Source organism: Gallinula chloropus (assembly GCF_964237585.1).
Source record: "Gallinula chloropus genome assembly, chromosome: Z".
NCBI lineage: Eukaryota > Metazoa > Chordata > Aves > Gruiformes > Rallidae > Gallinula > Gallinula chloropus.
The window spans coordinates 42,168,188-42,184,842 of record NC_140089.1 but is presented as its reverse complement, the minus strand read 5'-3'; the positions used below and the strand labels follow the sequence as shown (position 1 = coordinate 42,184,842).

The 16,655-nt window shown below is 44.9% G+C and overlaps 1 protein-coding gene across 10 annotated transcripts in view; it reads right to left on the bottom strand.

Moving 5' to 3' along the window:
* LOC311203862 (transducin-like enhancer protein 4) overlaps positions 1–16,655 on the bottom strand; it is a gene marked incomplete at its 3' end in the record, with an annotated part of 98,647 nt that overhangs the window by 29,870 nt on the left and 52,122 nt on the right. For 6 of the 10 annotated variants that reach the window (XM_084278635.1, XM_084278641.1, XM_084278639.1 and 3 more), the window contains one exon: positions 12,418–12,636. In XM_084278635.1, the coding sequence (XP_084134761.1) occupies positions 12,418–12,636 (219 nt within the window). Of the gene's footprint in view, positions 1–12,417; positions 12,640–16,655 lie in introns of all 10 variants that reach the window. The other 4 variants (XM_084278633.1, XM_084278636.1, XM_084278638.1 and 1 more) reach the window with 1 other exon arrangement.

Here is a 16,655-nt window from a genome sequence, read left to right as displayed (position 1 = left end):
CTGTAAACCCTCCGGAGAAGGAAATGCAGTTCTCCTGCTCTACTGCTTCAGCAAACATGCAGAATAATTCAGTTAGATAGACAAGTGCTTGCCTAATCATTTGTTGTGTGAATTATTCAAGGCTTTCCCCGTAAACTACTAAACGATGGCTCTACAAATATTTCCGAGGAACCACCAGATGTCCGACAGGAGAAAAGGAAACATTAGGCAAATTCTGACATAACAGAGGACAACGGTAACCTATGATCTTGGAAAGCGTTAATGTTCAGAGGATTAACGCCTTCCTACGCCTTGCTTCTGGTGTCACTGCATAGAGAGCAAACAGCTTTTAACATACAAGCGCTAGGCACGTATCAGTCTACTAGCTGCCTGATCTTTATACAAGCACAATCAAGGCTGCTGCCTACGATTTTTCTTCTCCCGCCCCTTCCTACGAGTGGTAAAAGAGTTCTCTCCAGAGAATATGTAAAATGTGGATAAAAATAGGCACAGTTAGTTAGTCAAGTGGATGCAGAGAGGAAACATGCGTTTATTCCCACATCTCTCTCCCCGCCCCGTGCTCATTTGATCTCTTCTTAATCACCCACCTTCGCGTTTCTCTCTGCGCAGCCACGAGGCAAATGCTCAGGTGCTTTTCTCCAGAGGTTTCACGAGGGTTCACGTTTAGCCTTTCAAAGAGCTGCGCAAACCAGGCACACAGCACAGAACCAAGTGCTAAGCATTACATCTTTTACTTCAATTGCCTCTTTAGTGTGGGAAACAGCCACCTCCAGATGTCTGCTTCCTTGTTTTTGTTGGCTTTTGTCACAACCGTATCATTAAATTAACATATTCTTTTTAAACTTTAAGTAAACTTTAAGAAAACGGGCAAATTAGACCACAAGTGGTGCTTGTTTTCATTTAATCTCACTATTGGCAAGAACAGCCCTGGATATGAACAAATGTTTTTCCTCGAGACCAGTTTACATATACACGGCGCGGTGCTGCACGGATACATACACTGAGCCAGAACGCAGTATCAAATACACTCATAAATATTTTATTTTTGACATCTACAGTAGCAGTTGTGCGCGCTGACTAACTAGTATTTCCGAGAGGATCTCTGGCAGTTTCAAGAGCTAGGAGAACAGTAAGAGAAATCCTGCCTGTATGTCAAATTAAAGCACATATTTTTGTTTTTATAATTAGATTCTGCAACGTATTCTGTTTGTAAAACAAGCGGTTTTACAGCAATTTAGCTGTAGCAATCTCTGGAGTTGTGTGCTTTCGACATAAAGAGCCTTCTTCAATCAAGTAAAGTATTCTTCCTCTTTCTGTCCAAAACAATTACGAAACACTTGTCTACTAAGTGGCCGCAGCTCCGTCACTTCGCGATCGCTGCAGCTGCCGGTACCCGTTTCAGCCCCACTCCGCTTGGTGGGAAACTTCAGTTAAATTCACTATCGTAAATCAACTCACTGCTATTTGCAATGCTAAATCTGTTTATCGGCATTAGCTGGACTGTTGCAGTCATTAGCAGTATTTGCAAAATGTTTTAGGGTTCCATGGCGACTGAAGGCACAACAGAGAGGTACTACAGCACAGAAATGATTTGATAACAAAAGGGTTCCAACTGGCACAGACCAACCGGGAAAAACCTGCACCGTTTGATGCTAGGCACTCTAAAAGGGGAGAGAGACAACACAACGCAAAAATCTCTCTTCTTCCTCATCCCCTGGAGCTGAAAGAAGGGTCCAAAAATGGCACCTCCAGCCTTTGCCAAGGCTGAGAGCGATGCAGAGAACCTTCACGAAGCACACAAGAGTCCTGCAGAAGGTCTGCTAAATACTTAATTGCTTTCAAATACCTGCGGTGTATAAAGCTTTTAGGCTACCTAGGTGATGAGCGTACAGTGCTTTTTATAAAGGCACCAAACTGACCCTGGACAGGCTGCCTTTATGCTGAAAGCAGGGTGCCTTTGCTACTCTAATGCCAATTATGCATCCTGACAGGGCACTTCGAAAGATACTGTACTTCAAGGGAATGGTGGAAAACGGGTTTCTCTCACCCCACAAGGTTTACTGTAATTGATTTTAAAAGGATTATTTCACAATTATTCAGACATTGAATTCCTCACATATTTTGCAGTACGGGACAGCAAAGCTTATTACAGAACAGTATTTGCAGGTCATTGCAAGGCGTTCTCTACTTGAAGCAGGGGAGGAAAAGCAAAGCATGCATTTCCTTGAGGGCTAAAGTAAATTGCGGATTAGTATTTTTAAAAGAAATAGGTGGGACAGAAACAGAGCATCAACAGGTATGGTTTCAGCAAACACATGAGGGAGAGACAAGAAATATAAAAACACACAGCTGTAATTACTGCTAGCCAAATACAATGATTTCTTAATGTCTCGTGGTGTAACATCACAATGCAAAGCTTAGCGTTATTTAGGTCAGCACTGGCTTTTTAACTCAATGCAAGCAATTATTTTTGTACAATCTGGTCACTTTCTTATTAAAATGAGCAAAGGACTCAGGAATACGTTGCAGTAGCTGCCAAGCTTTGTGCTGGTGTGGTCTGTGCCAAACTCATACCACACACACCTTCGGACAGCCCTTCTTCTTGGGGTGGCTGTGATCCGGAGACACCTCTCTCAGCCCTTCTTCCCCACACCCGCTGCAGAGGTGCAGGGTACACCAGTCTGACAAAAGATGGGACGGCCAGCAAAATCAGCGCTATTATTTACTTTGACCCAGAAAGATTATTATAGCAAAGAAAATACTATATGCCCTCTTTAAAAATAAAATAATACAGAGAGCGGCTTGAAACGTGCCACCTTCGCCGCACGGAGAAGCTGCAATAGACCGCTCACCCTGCCTACGACAGAGAGAAGAAGCCGTGTCGAAATTTTTTTCCCTTCTCCCTCCCCTTCACCCCACTTACGCTAAGTACGCATTAAGGAAACTCCCACAGCTGCATTCACCGCCTCTCGAGTAGCAAGAAAAACCGAGGTACAGCTGAGCCTGCTAATACTCGTACGCAAACAAGCAGCGTCCGACTGGCTGCAATACCTCACTTAAAAGCACCTCGGTACTCTTTGATAAGCTTTGCAGCTCAAAAAGGAGTGATACAGAGCAATCTGCCGTCCTCTTAATGCAATTAGCAGATTAAAGCGGCATTTCACTTCCAATACTTCATTAAAACACTGATTGCCTCCAGCGTTAGCTGATGATACGGCATACACAGTGTTCCCCCTACAGTCCTCCAGGAGACTCGGTGGAGAGCGGCGCCCGCAGCCAGCACCCAGACCCAAACCCTGCACCCTGCAGCGCCCGGCCGAGGGCGGGAAGGGGGCGGGCGAAGGGAACGAAAACCCCCGGGGGTCGTTCGCGCCCCGGCAGCACCCTTGCAGATGCTGCGTAACTGTGCCGGGATGCAGCGGGAACCACCGTCCCTACGGTTCTGCATCTCTCCAGCGCAGCCGAGGCCGGGTCGGCTGTCACACCGTTGTTTTTTGTTACGTGTCTCCATTTTGCGGTCTGCGCGAGACCTGCTACCCCTCGACGTCTGCTGCCGCTACGGTCCTGTGAGAGCCAAGCGCGGGAGTGGTGAAGTCCAGGACACGGTGTTGCGGACACGGGTCCTTATTTCAATTCTCTCCTCACATCATCACTTTTTTTTTTTTTTTTCTTTCTTCCCCCTCCCCCGGTAGACAAGACCAATAACACCTCAAATTAGGAAGAAAAGGTGGGGGGGGGGGGGGGAAGTGTATTCGCTCCCCCGTGCAGCCAAAAGCCAGCGGCATCCCAGTGAGAGCGCCGTCAGGCCGAGCCCCTCCACCGCGGAAAGGAGGGACCCGGCTTCACCCCCTCTGCCAGGCGCTGGGGGCATCCCTGGAGTCCCTCCAACTCAGCCCCCGCCGCTGCCAGCCAGCGCGGCCCCGCCGGTGCCAAGGAAAGAACCAACTAAAAAAGATTAATTCGCAGATGTTCATGCATTTCACACACAGGGTGCCCTGTGGTCCGTTGCCAGGGCAACGGGAGACCACCGGCGCGCGCTTTATTGGCTTTATGAAGTGCGTCTCGGGGGCTATAGTCCGAGAAATGCTGCATGATAATCGTCAGGCTTTTCAGAAGCCTTGTTTTGTGTTTATCCACATTTAACCCTCCGAGTGTTATTAAGAGCATCACTATGCACGTCTGGCGCTCGGAGGAAAGCGGAGACGTGGAGATGAGATGGAGGGGGCGGGGGGGGGGGGCGTGTTGCGGACGAGGGGAGTGACGGACACGCAGACGGCCTCCGCTTCCAGCCTAGAAACCCTGGAAAACGGGTCCTCGGCGACGGTTCCTGCCTGCCCGGCGTGGAAGTTTTCGCCCACAGGCAGGCTGGTCCCGGGGCCGAGGCAGTGCAGGGCTCAGCGGGGTCCGCGGAGAAAAACTCAGGCAGCCAAACGCAAAGGCAGCACAAGTGCCGGCATGAGACAGGCAGGATACTGACGGCAGGCACAATGTGTTTTCTCAGCAACTTCGAAAGAAGAAAAAAAACCAAAAAAAAAACCAAACCAAAACAAAAAAAGGCACAGCAACTTCCTAGGCACATTACGAGAAAAAAAATACATTCTCATTTTCAATCCCCACATGAGACCCGAAGAAGCAGCCCGGAGACCTTTACTACAGCCCCCTCCAATGCTGCGGTCCCTGTGAGGAAGGAAAACCCCGCGTCCAGACGACGCTGGGTCTCTCCGCGCCAAGGGCTACAGCATAGTCTATAAATTCACACAAACGAGCCGGAGCAATAAGCCGCCCAGGACTCGGCTGCTCCGCCTCCCCCATCGCCCGCTTCCCATCCTCTCCTCGCTCCAGGCCGGCGTCGGGCCGCTCACCGGCCGAGGCAGGGCCGGGGACGGAGGGACGGGGGTTAAAATCACAAATGCCACAACGCCCCAAGCAGCAGCCGCCGCCGCCATCAAGCGCTAATCCATCAGGGGAGGAGAGGGAGAAAGCGAGGGTGGCGGAGGGGATCAATAGAAGAAACGGCTTGCATTCAGCCTCGCAGGAGAAAGAGCACGCAGAGACAATCATTTCCTGGGAAAAGCTAAAGCCTAACGAGAATTTACTCTGCCTCCTTTATTCAGACAGCCAACCCTTTTGTGGCAGGGGCTTCCTGAGTGACAGGAACCCAGGGCCCCTTAATAGGATTTCCATATTATTTCCAACACCTGCCTAGAAGTTATTTGTTTACATTGAAGGAGGCGAGATTTCCAAATCAGACATCTGCTTCTGGTTCAGGCATATCTTAGGAAACCATCTAGAAAGAAGCTTTGTTGCTATGGAGACATTTTTATTTTCTTCCCTTAGTTGGCTGAAAAAAATTAGCATTTCCAATTTTTTGTTCTTCAAAAGGCCAAATGTCGCTCAAGAAAACACAGAACTTTTCACATTGCCATGCAGAATAGGCTAATCGAGCTTTAGATATTTAATTAATTATTGGGCTCAATTAGAGCCGTACTGGAGAGAGGCGGGAGAGACACCGTGTAGCTTTCCTGCAAATTCCCCTCAATGGCCGATTCCTGCTGGCCAGCCTAATTGCTTCTTCCCTCAAAGCACAGCTAAAACTTTGTAATTCATGATGCACTCAACAATCTTGCATACTAACTTGGGAATCAGTCAGACTACTCGTTTCCTTCAAGTTCTAAAATCAGCCTAAGAGACTGACAACTCTCTTGGCTAGGAATGTGCTTCTTTCCCAGTGCCAGGGAAGAGATAGGAAGCAAATACTACTACAAATAACAACCTTCCACTAGCATTTGGTGACTTCAGCCAGAGGACACAAACTCCCAATGCGTATCATCCATGTTTCAGATACCAGAGGGTAATCTGTCGTACTTTCCTCCCTTCAGCAGACAATCAGCATGCCCAAGGAACCCACTGTTTTGCATAAAAGTAAGGGACGTTTCGTGTTACTTTTGATCTAAGAGCTTTAAAGATAGCTCAAAATCAAAACGATAAGTGCTCAATACCATAACAAAAAATGGATCAAGAACAACAAAAAAATGTATCAGAGCCCCCAGAAATCTATAAAACAAAAGCAGCCATCTCTCCTATTACTTTAACACACACCTGTTTTACCCAACCTGCAAACATGTTCATTCCAGACACGTTCACCATGAGTAACCTGGTGTAAGCTGTGAATGCCAGCATCCAAAGTATGATTTTAATTGCACACTTACAAAGAAGAGAACTTCAAAAGAGATAATAAACAAATTCATTCCCTCCCTTTACTTCTTCTACCCCAGCTATTACACTGTCAAAGCCTTTGCGCTGGAGAAGACCTTTCCACCCACCTCCTCACCCCAGCAAACTTCCTCTTCCTACTCTACAATGTGAAGTCATAATCCTGTGTTATCAACATCACAGTCTGTTGCCATGGCAATAATTAGACATGACTGCTCAGGTTAGGAATTACAGCCCATGTAAGTGTTTGCCTCCTGGGTGAAGAGAGCACCTGGAGAGAGAACATTTGAGTTACCCGAAATCACCAAGTGGCAAAATGAAATTTCTGAGTGAGAAGCAGCACAGGAGTTTGTCCAAATGTGGACACACCATCAAGTAAGAGTCACCCTGTGGTAACTGTCAAAAGCATGCAAGGTAAGAGGCCAGCGTATGGTTAACATACAGAAGCTGGGGGAAAACCAACACAATGTTTGGTATAGGAGGTGTAGCAAATAAACATGGCAGCAGCAGCAGCTAACTGTTTGATACTGGAGTGCGTGCTGTCGCTTTCATACAAACACTCTACACTAAATTCAAATTCCCAGATGACCACTTTAAAAGGCAAATAATGTCACACTGAATGAAAGAAAGAAATGTAAACCTCTGTTCAGAGGGGGAGAAGAACAAAAAGAAGGAAAAGTTGCATCAGGGAGGTAACAAATACCTGAGGTTCAGTATCGTGTTCTAAAAATCCGTTAAAAACCACAGGGCTTGAATGATGTGCTACACTTCTAGCCACGAAAAGGTTATTAAGAAAAAAAAAAAACAGTGCCAAAAATCCGCTCCATAAGATAGACCGAGACAACAAACAGGACCCTGCTAATTAATATTTGTTCTGCTTCAGCAGACAGTTACTGGACGAGACTGCAACAAACAAGCTTGTCTCACCCAATCACATCATTAATCCATTCACGTTCACCACCTGAGGACCAGCTATGCCCCACAGATATTTATTCATCTGTTCCACAAACAAACAATTACAACACATTTTCTGGAATTAGGGCACCTGTTACATTCGGCACAGCTTACATGCCCAGAGGCAGATATCAATTAATACTGAAAAAATTACTGTATCGCAAGCCAACAGAAGTTACTCATTGTATTTCGATAGCGCTACCCCCAAGACACCAGTAAAGATCAAAACCACAACTCTCGTGGAGCAAAGTTTAGTTCGAATGTACCCAGCTTAAAACTACCACTTCATCATTCAGGGAAGCGAAAGACACACGACAGACACCTTGTTTCCGAACAGAGAAAGGCAGGAGCAGAATCCATGACACGAGTGTGAAATGCCTGGATTTTAACAAGCTTGTGAAGTGCTTTTCAGCTGAATGGTATTAAAGTGACAAAATAACAAAATGATCAGTAAATAAATTCTGTGAATTTCTTTAGGCGTGTAACAGATAATTAGGTTTCTTTGGCTCATTAAATGCGCACTGAATACAAAGACATTTGGCGGGGCACTCACGCCACCGGAGGAAGTCTCAGCTAGGAGACACGTGACAAGACAAAGTCCACAGAGTAGTGAACATCACGGCAGTTTATGTGGAGCTCCTCTACCAGCAGCAGAACAAAGTCTGAGCAAAGTAATTACACTTAGTAATATCCAAAAGCCTTATATCCTACGTTGGGCATTTTGATGTTAAACCACCTTGTTCCTTCCAGAAGCACTGCACTCATACACCTCTTTTTTTTAAAAAAAAAAAACCCATAAAACTACAGCTGCAGGAGTAAGCAGCTTACCCTTACTTACACAGTAAATGAACAGACGTCTAAAATTTAATAGTGGCTAACAGCTCAAGAAGCTAAACTGAAGCACTGGAGCACCTGCCACCACAAATGTAAATGGGACGTGGGAATCTCACCCGTCCACTTTCTCTGTATCTGCCACACATGTAATTACAAGCCTTCATGCAGATTAAGGCAAAAGTAATCTTACTGCTAAACACACTTCAGTTTGCCTGGACAGACTTCTCCTAGTTCACGAGCATGTTGGACAGAAATGCACCCCAAACCTGTATCTGATGTGTTACTTCAGATCCTTTAAAATCCCACCCCCAGGAATTTCAAACAAGCTATTTTATTCCTGCCACAAAACTGCACCTTATAATTACTGGCACTTGTTGCTGCTGAAACAGTATCTCCCAGCTTCAAAATGAACAGTCTTCACTGTGTTGGCAAGTCTTACTATAGGCATGGTATCTGACCCAACAATTCAGGTAAAAAAAAAATAAAAAAGGCACTACACCACATTAATATACAGAGCAACAGATCTGGATTAACAGAAGATGCAGTAAAACATTAACATTTGGCAGCAATTCAGGAGATCAAGACTCCTGAAGACCCTGCTCAGGGACACGCTCGCTATCTCTGGCAGGCCCACAACCCATCTGAGGGCTCCTTCACTCCAGCTGCCGCAGCCAGCGTCACCACAAGAGACGGCTACTTTCTGCCAGGTGGTGCTTTTGCACACAAAATGCTTCCTTCCCTTCCTCACAAGGAATGCTTTACAGAGGGGACTTTGTTAGGTACCAGAGAAACTTTTGCCCCATTTGTCCCAGAGAGAATACCAGGGCTGGGAAGCACAGCATGCCTCCTACACTGCGGGTTCCTGCAGGTGGAAACATCCTTGCAGGGTGCAATAAGCAAGTGAGAATCCACTGCATTATCTATTTCCTTTTTTTAAAAAGTAATTTTTACTACTTCGAAAAGGGGACACACCAAGTCCTCTGTGAAAAGCTGCTCGGTTAACTGCAGAGCTGCTTGTCTTTCTGTCTGAACACATTATATTCCCTCAGAGCCCTTAAGCCAGGGCTGCACTTTGAGCACAGCCCTGGCGCTTGCCACCCTTCCCTTCCCTTTGTCTGCTCCTCAGCCTTGCTGCTGCACAAAGACTGCTCCCCTGACCCAGTTTACTGCATCTAGAGTTTTCCCACACTTCGAACTTTGCGAAGGATTTGGAAGGACTGAATCCAACATAAAATCAAAGAGCTCCCAGAGCCGCCCTTCTCCACAGTGCTTGCTTTGCCAGTGGTGATGGATTATTTAGGAGCAGCTCCTGGACAACCTCATGTTATCTGGAAGGTGACTACTCAGTTTAAGCAGTGAACTGCTTGCTCTGGGGAAGTGCTGGGCAAGACGAGAGCTTGGTCTGGCTTACCAAGTCACTTTTACAAGAGTGATGCCTTTCCCTTTCCCAGGCCTGAACCAGGAGGAGTGCTGGGACCATCACACCTAGAGACAGCGAGTTTCACAAGGACAGCTGCCCATTAAATCCGAAGTGCTGGAAGTGGTGGCAAGGAGTGGGGCACTGCGGCCAAACTCCTTTCTTTGTAGAAACGGGTAGGGTACCTTCATGATCTGAATTGTACACTAAAGCATAAATTTACACTTTATGAGCTATTCTAAAATCTGCCCTGCTTAATAATCTGTATCAGCAAGAAAACACTTTAAAGTGTCTCTCACAATTAAACCCAGGCACAACCTTGTATAAATCAAAATTTTGCTACCATATCAAAACGTTACACTGGGGCTGTATAACATTGCCCATATCCTCATTACATGCTACACTAATTACTACCAGCAGATTCAGAATTTTCTGCACATTAGAGGCTTTTAGAGGAGCTATAAAAAATTTCAGGCACCATTAATTTAAATTTGTATTGAAATTTCCTTTTGACAGATGGCCAAAAATTACTTACTATTTAGAGTACCAGAGCTGCCTGTTTGCACATTAGAAGAGGAAAGGGAAAAATTAAAAGCAAGAAGGAAATTTATGTCACGTTCATTACCTGTTAAATGTTAAGGAGCATTATCCTGCATGAATAAATTATTTCATACAAGCACACAGACTCCAGCTGCTGGCAACTGGCACGTTCTGGCTGACAAAAACCATCTCAAGTCACACAGCAGACAATCATAAAAAGCCTCTCTTAACCAGGAGCCACTTAAGGGAGGACAGATCGATCGAACAAGCGACTAACTGCTACTCTGGGCATCACTGAAAACATTTAAGGAAATTAGCAAACTGTTTCACCTTGCAAAGCTGGCAGCAAGCCCCATAATGCTGACACACAAGCCAACTCACAACCTGAACACCATGCAAGACAAACATCTACTTATCATTTCAAAGTAAATTGGCTCAAAGTAGTGACACCCTCCTCTCCCTCTTGAAGCTGTATGAATAACAGCAACTTTGAATCATTCCCAGACAAAGTCAGCCTTTTTGGTATAAACACTCCCCGTAATACCCATGCCAACAAACACACCAATATCCCACAGACATTACAGAAACATGACTTGCCTACTTTGTTTAAAAACAAAGATTGGCATATAGTAACAGTTCTCCTCGTTTACATTCTTGAACTGAAACATTCGTGGTTTCACCTGTACAGGTATGTAGACTTGCTAAAGAAACCAGGTGGGTTTGTATTCCCACGTCCAGGTTTCTGCCCTGGTTGTACTTGTTTGTTTGGGTGCAGGGAAAAACAAAGTGGACTAAACCCCTTCACAGCGAACAGTGGGTTTTCAAGGGAAATTATCATTAATCTGTCCCCAGCCTCACTGCATAAAACAGTAATCCCAGTTTCTAGGTCTCATGACAAGGAAGCTGAAGTGAAATCCGACGCGCTGTTGTCCTGTGTCGACAGACAGACAGCTTCAGTGCCTTTGCTGCTCACAGTAAAAACTGACAGTTCCTGTCAGCTCCTGGTTGTTATGCAGAGCCATGTGGGTAACAGCAAAACTGACAACCATCGGCTCAGTTGCACTCATCTGGGACGTGGCAGAGTTGCCAGTGGCAGAATGGGCACGCTGGGGAAGGCTGTGGGACACTTCCCTGCCTGGAGCTGCCAGAGAAGCAAAGGCACAGACCCTTGCAGGGCAGCTTTGGCCAGAAAGGCTCCTGGTGGGTGCAAAGCCTGTGCCTGGCACCCTGCTCCTCCCAATGCTGTCTGGAGCACACAGGTAACACCTCCCTGACAAGCTCCTGGTAATCTCATCTAATGCACCCAAGACTCGTGCCATGAACACCTCTCCTGCCATTTGGTCAAGCCCACAAATGTATTACACTTCCCTGAAAAAAGCACCACTAAAACCTTGGCAAACTGTTTTTAAGTGCTTAATAAGGTGGGCACAGACCACAGACTGAGCTGCAAAATGTGTATGAGATCTACTTAGAAACCCTACCATGCACAAGATGATGCACACTTGTTGTGTCACTCAGAGCCTGAAAATTCTCTTTGGGAAAGGAAGGCATGATCACCAGTGCAAGCACCACCTTTGTAGGGGTAAGGAATGGCACAGCAGTTTGCTCATTTCCAACTGCTTCAGCAAGGACAGCAGGCAGCACCCTACCTCTACCCTCAGAGTGACAGAGCTCTCTTTCCTTAGCTGCATTATTAGGCTATATCAGAATTAGTTCACAGCTTCCAAATGACTTAAAATTCCTGGGTATTTTTTTCCGTCTTGTAAGCTTGGGCAAAGACCCTGGGCAGCCCTTTTCCTATGTCCAGCAAAAGTCTCAGTGCCGTTCCACCAAACTCACTTAACAGCACATCACCTGCAACACTGTCTGCCCCACTGCCAACCACTTTCTAAGTGGAATACACACTCTGCACAGAGGTCTGCTGGTCAACACTAGCATCACAATCACGTCACTTTGTGACTTTTTTCCACCACTCTGGGCCATACTTCAGAAAAACACGGTGTGCAGCTCTTTTGAGCCACCCCTTACAACCACAAAATGTGAGTCCTACCTTGATGGAGTCTCTGTCTGCTTGCAGAGCAGTCCCCATGTGCAAGGAGGGGAGGAGGCGGTGGCAGGGGATGGGGATAGAAGGGGAAGAGAGAAAAAGAAAAGTACTAGTTAGTTTACATAAAATTATACATTTATCATACTTGGAATAAAGAATCGTGATGTCTGTTAAATAATAAATTGCACAGATGTTAACTTTTCTGTACAGTTAATTATTAATACTATACAGCCAGATTTATAAAAACAGATTTCTAGCATTTAAAAAAAAAATTCTGGCTACCACTAAGTAATAAACACTGAAGCAATCAGTTAGGAATTCTTCCAAAAATGCCTTTTTTTATGTGTGCCCTCCTCTTTTTTGTTTTTGAAGAGGAGAGGTTGAAAAAAAAAAAAATGAAACAAAGCAGCACTTTCTGGCAGCACCTACCTCTTTGGTGATCATTATCATGGTGCTTCTTCTCATCCTTAATTGGAAGGTGGGACTGCCCCCCCAGTGCACTGGACAGTGCCAGGAGACCAGCACTGCTGCCAATGGGTGGGATGGCTGGAGGCTGCAGGCCGGAGGGGTGCGGAGTGAGTGGCACGGGAAGACCATGTCCATGTGACAAATGCTGGGCCTGGAGTTGTTGCTGCTGTGAAAAACGAAACACAGATATTGAATTTGTTCAGGGACCCAGGGGCTCTCTGATTGATCACGTACATCATACGTGATTGATGAGATCAACTAATGCATCTGATCAATCCAGATATCAACTGCCACAAACATCCTGGTGTTTTGAAAACGTCCATATGTTTGGATGCAACACAATCAGTAACATTCAAGCTGAAGTAAAAGAACAACAAAAAACAATTTAAAAAAAAGAAAAGGAATTTTACAGTTTTGGTAAAATTTTTTATTGCTCTGACAGAGGTATTACATTTTACTCTTTCTAGCAGAAAAGCGCCACATAGACATCTAATCAGAACATATGTAATTATAAAAGCAGTTATATAATGCAAAAAAAAAAAAAGCTGAAAATTGAGAAAATTAGTGTTAAACAGTTCTCCCAGCGCTACTGCACAGCATGCAGTGAGAGTTAATTTGAAAGAGAAAACCTGAATTAACAATCCAGAAAAGGAAACTGGTTGCAGCCACCGTTTTAAGCCCTTTAAGTGTCCTCAGCGGTACTTGAGCAAATTACTAAAGAAAATCTAATGTAGCAAGGCTGGGGTCCTCCTGTAGGCTTGCTCAATAATGCTGAAATAATTGGGCACTCTGTGCACGTTTAGTGATGCTCGAATGAAAAGCTAGAGGCCTGCCCTTGTACTCTTCTCTAGCTGCTGACTCTGTGTTGTGACAGGTTTATTTGAGTGGGACTGTGATGCATGCACCAGTAACTGCGCTGACAAGAGTTTAAAGTCATTTTTACCAGTACACTGGCAACACATAGAGAAAGCCCTTGAGAGGTTCGAATTGGAGTGCTTGACCTCAACCAGGGCTGCATCGAGCTCTGTGCTATACTAACCATTGTGGGGTAGGTAGAGTGTTTGTTTCTACTCAAGAGGAAGGCAGAGTGGGGGGAAACACAAACAGATGAAAAAGTTATGCTGGATATATCCCAAAGGAGATCTCTTCAGGTAAGGCTTGGCCACTAACCATCTAACTAATCTCTCTTCATAGAGAAGGTAGATTAGCTCTGAAATTTTCGTTTTAAAGCAGTCACTCAGGGTAAACTGAATCCTAAGTCCCCTAGAATTGCTCTCTCCTCCCTGGACATCTGTATATAGGATTTTGGAAGAAGAAATAAAAATTTAACTCAGCATGCATAAAAATCTTCAGTACTAAATTCCTAGTTGCCAAGATCAAGTCCTACTTTTGTCTGTACCTAAATTCACTTCCTACCCTGCAACCCATCTTTTTACTCAATCAGAAGACAACATGCTGTTCACTTGATTTTTCCCTTCCTAGCATGAATCTTTATGTAAGGGCAAGCTGAAAGTAGAGGACTGCGAGCCACATACAGCACACTAGGTAACCTGTGCAGCACGCTGCATGCACACCTTCATGGAACCCCCCACTGTGAAAGTACAGAACCTTCTCTGACTCTTGGAAATACAACCCAGGCGGTGGAATCAAACCAGCAGTGGCATGCACATGTCATCCGACCCAGATCAATGCCAGGTAAAGGAGAGGTATGATCCAAAAGGAAAGTAAGAATTTAAAAATAAAAAAAACCCCAACCCAAAACCAAAAGAAAAAATGGGGGGAGGAGGAAAGGCACCAAAAAAAAAAAAAAAGAAGTTTCCAGGTGGAAGGCTCAGTCTTTACCCTGGTTGTGTGCCTCTGTCATTTCATCAGATGCCCCTTCCTGTAGAAAGTATCAAACACGTGTTGCTTGCCTATGCAAGGATGCTCCATTTCTTTTTATTTTAAATTAACCACAACGCAACGAAGCAAGAGCCAACAGAGTACTGTCTAGCTTCAGGGTTTGAAAGGGGCAGCCTTACAGCAAGGGAACAACCTGGCATGTCTGATTTGGGGAGGGAGGAGGAGAGTGAGGGAAAGAAAAGGCATAGACAAAATAATCTGTGTCCTGAAGTCTCATTTCAAACCAGGAATTTCCCATTCCTACAAACTGCTGGAAGAAGATATCTGCCTGTATCTTGCCAGTGGCTTGAAGCAGAGGTCTCGAAAAGAGCCTGAGAATTTCAACAGTGACAGGGCTTTTCCCTTAACTATTTCACTGTTGACCAAAGTGTACAACAGGTAAGGGGGAGTCACTGCACAGTACTGTACAACCCCTACAGATCTGCCTACTGACATGCCCAATTTGCATTATATGACTTCCTTTATGGATACAGGATGGTTTACAAAAAGCTTGAAGGAAACTGTGCTGGGAAAGTGATCCCCTTTTTTACTGCTTTTTGCTGGGAACCTCTCTACACAGCTGAGTAAGATAGCACCGCAGACTCCACCTTGAATGTACCAAACACTGTTAGTGCCTCCCAGACATAGTACAGGCACAAAGAGTAGTAAGGGCAATGATATCTCAGTGCCTACCGGCTTGAGATCACCCAGAACAGTGTGGATGGCCCAGCACCTCTTGGCCAAGAACCAACCTGTTTTCACTGCAAGCTGAATTGCAGAGGGCTCTGAGAATAACCCACAGGCCCACAACCTTTCCACCACACAGAAGTCTTCTAAAGAGATCAAACTGTTTTATGTAAAATGATGGCAACATGAAATCTGCAAAGAACACAGCCCCCTTAGTCACAAAAGTGTCATCCACTGACACCGCTGAAATTTGGTGCAATTTTGCTTCACTGTAATGGCAACAAAGAAAACACTTTGATATGAAAACCAGGCTGTTAAACACATCTAAGCTTAGACACAAAATTTCATTATAGCCCCCCTTGCCTGTGCCATACAGTCATGGGTGATGTTGTGCCTGCTGTTGGACTGGAGTGGGACTAGCGGTTCAAGAACAGGAGGAGGATCATGGAGTAGGATTGCAGGGGTACAAGAAAGGACCATGAGCTCCTCAAAATGTGACAAGTGAGGCACTGGCCCCAAACCAGAAATTACAAGAATTTAAGCAAAACTCTGGGCAGGCGTTTGCCCTCAGAATATGAAAGAACAAAAGGAAAAAAAAAAAGCCACCAAAAAACTATGATCATGTAATTAAGTGCTGTCTGCTAACAGGCACACCCAAGAAAGTGACAGTGCCTCTCTAACTGCCAGCTCCAGACCTCTGTTATCTAATACTATACTCCAATGACCAGGACATTCACAGCTTGGTTTTGCCCATGAATTTCACTGGTGAGCATCGGCTTCCCGGTGGCCTGTAGAGAGCTGCTTGGTTACAGGGGAAGATACAAAAAACACAGGGAATTCCTTAACCCACTGGACATCAGGTTAGTGCTACAGAGTGGCAAAAAAAGAAGATGGCCTCCTTTAGTCATCAAAATGCCAAAGATACAGAGGAGTAAGACAACTGGCAGATATTCTTCCTGCACAGAAATACTCCACTATGGAAGAAAGTTTACGTTTGTTTCTGCCTATACCATGAATTTAGATCATAAAATCTGACACAATTAAAAAACTTGCGAGGAAAGCCTGAAAATGAGCCAACTGAGCAACCACATAATTTTTTTTTTGATGCTTGCTGAAATGCTTTCACTTCCCACTCCTCCATCTTCTCTTTAATTTGTTATCCTTAGTCATGCTATTTATGAACTCTTAGCATGTGTTTAACTTTAGACAATCTTATCACAGTTGACTACAGTATGCGTAAAGTCAAGAATACATTTTCAGCATCAATGCATAATAGGAGAAAACTTGCAAAGGCAGTACACCAGGCTTTATTATGCTCTAAATTTTCCAGAAATATTTAAAAATAAAGCCAGCAACAGTTAGCTACTAAGAAACATGCCCTAAAGAGCTGCAAAGTAGATTCGGTGCTTTTTAAGAAACATCCAACACACAAAAAATATACTGGCAAGGGTAAAGCCAGCCATCAGAAAGGAGTCAAAAAAGAAGAGTGCATCTTTTTTAGTAATAATTTTAGGAAGACAGTAATTTGAATCAGCTCAGTAGAAAGAAACAAGTGAAACTTTCAAGACATATTAACACATGTCATATAAAGGTAACATCTGGTTGCCATGAATC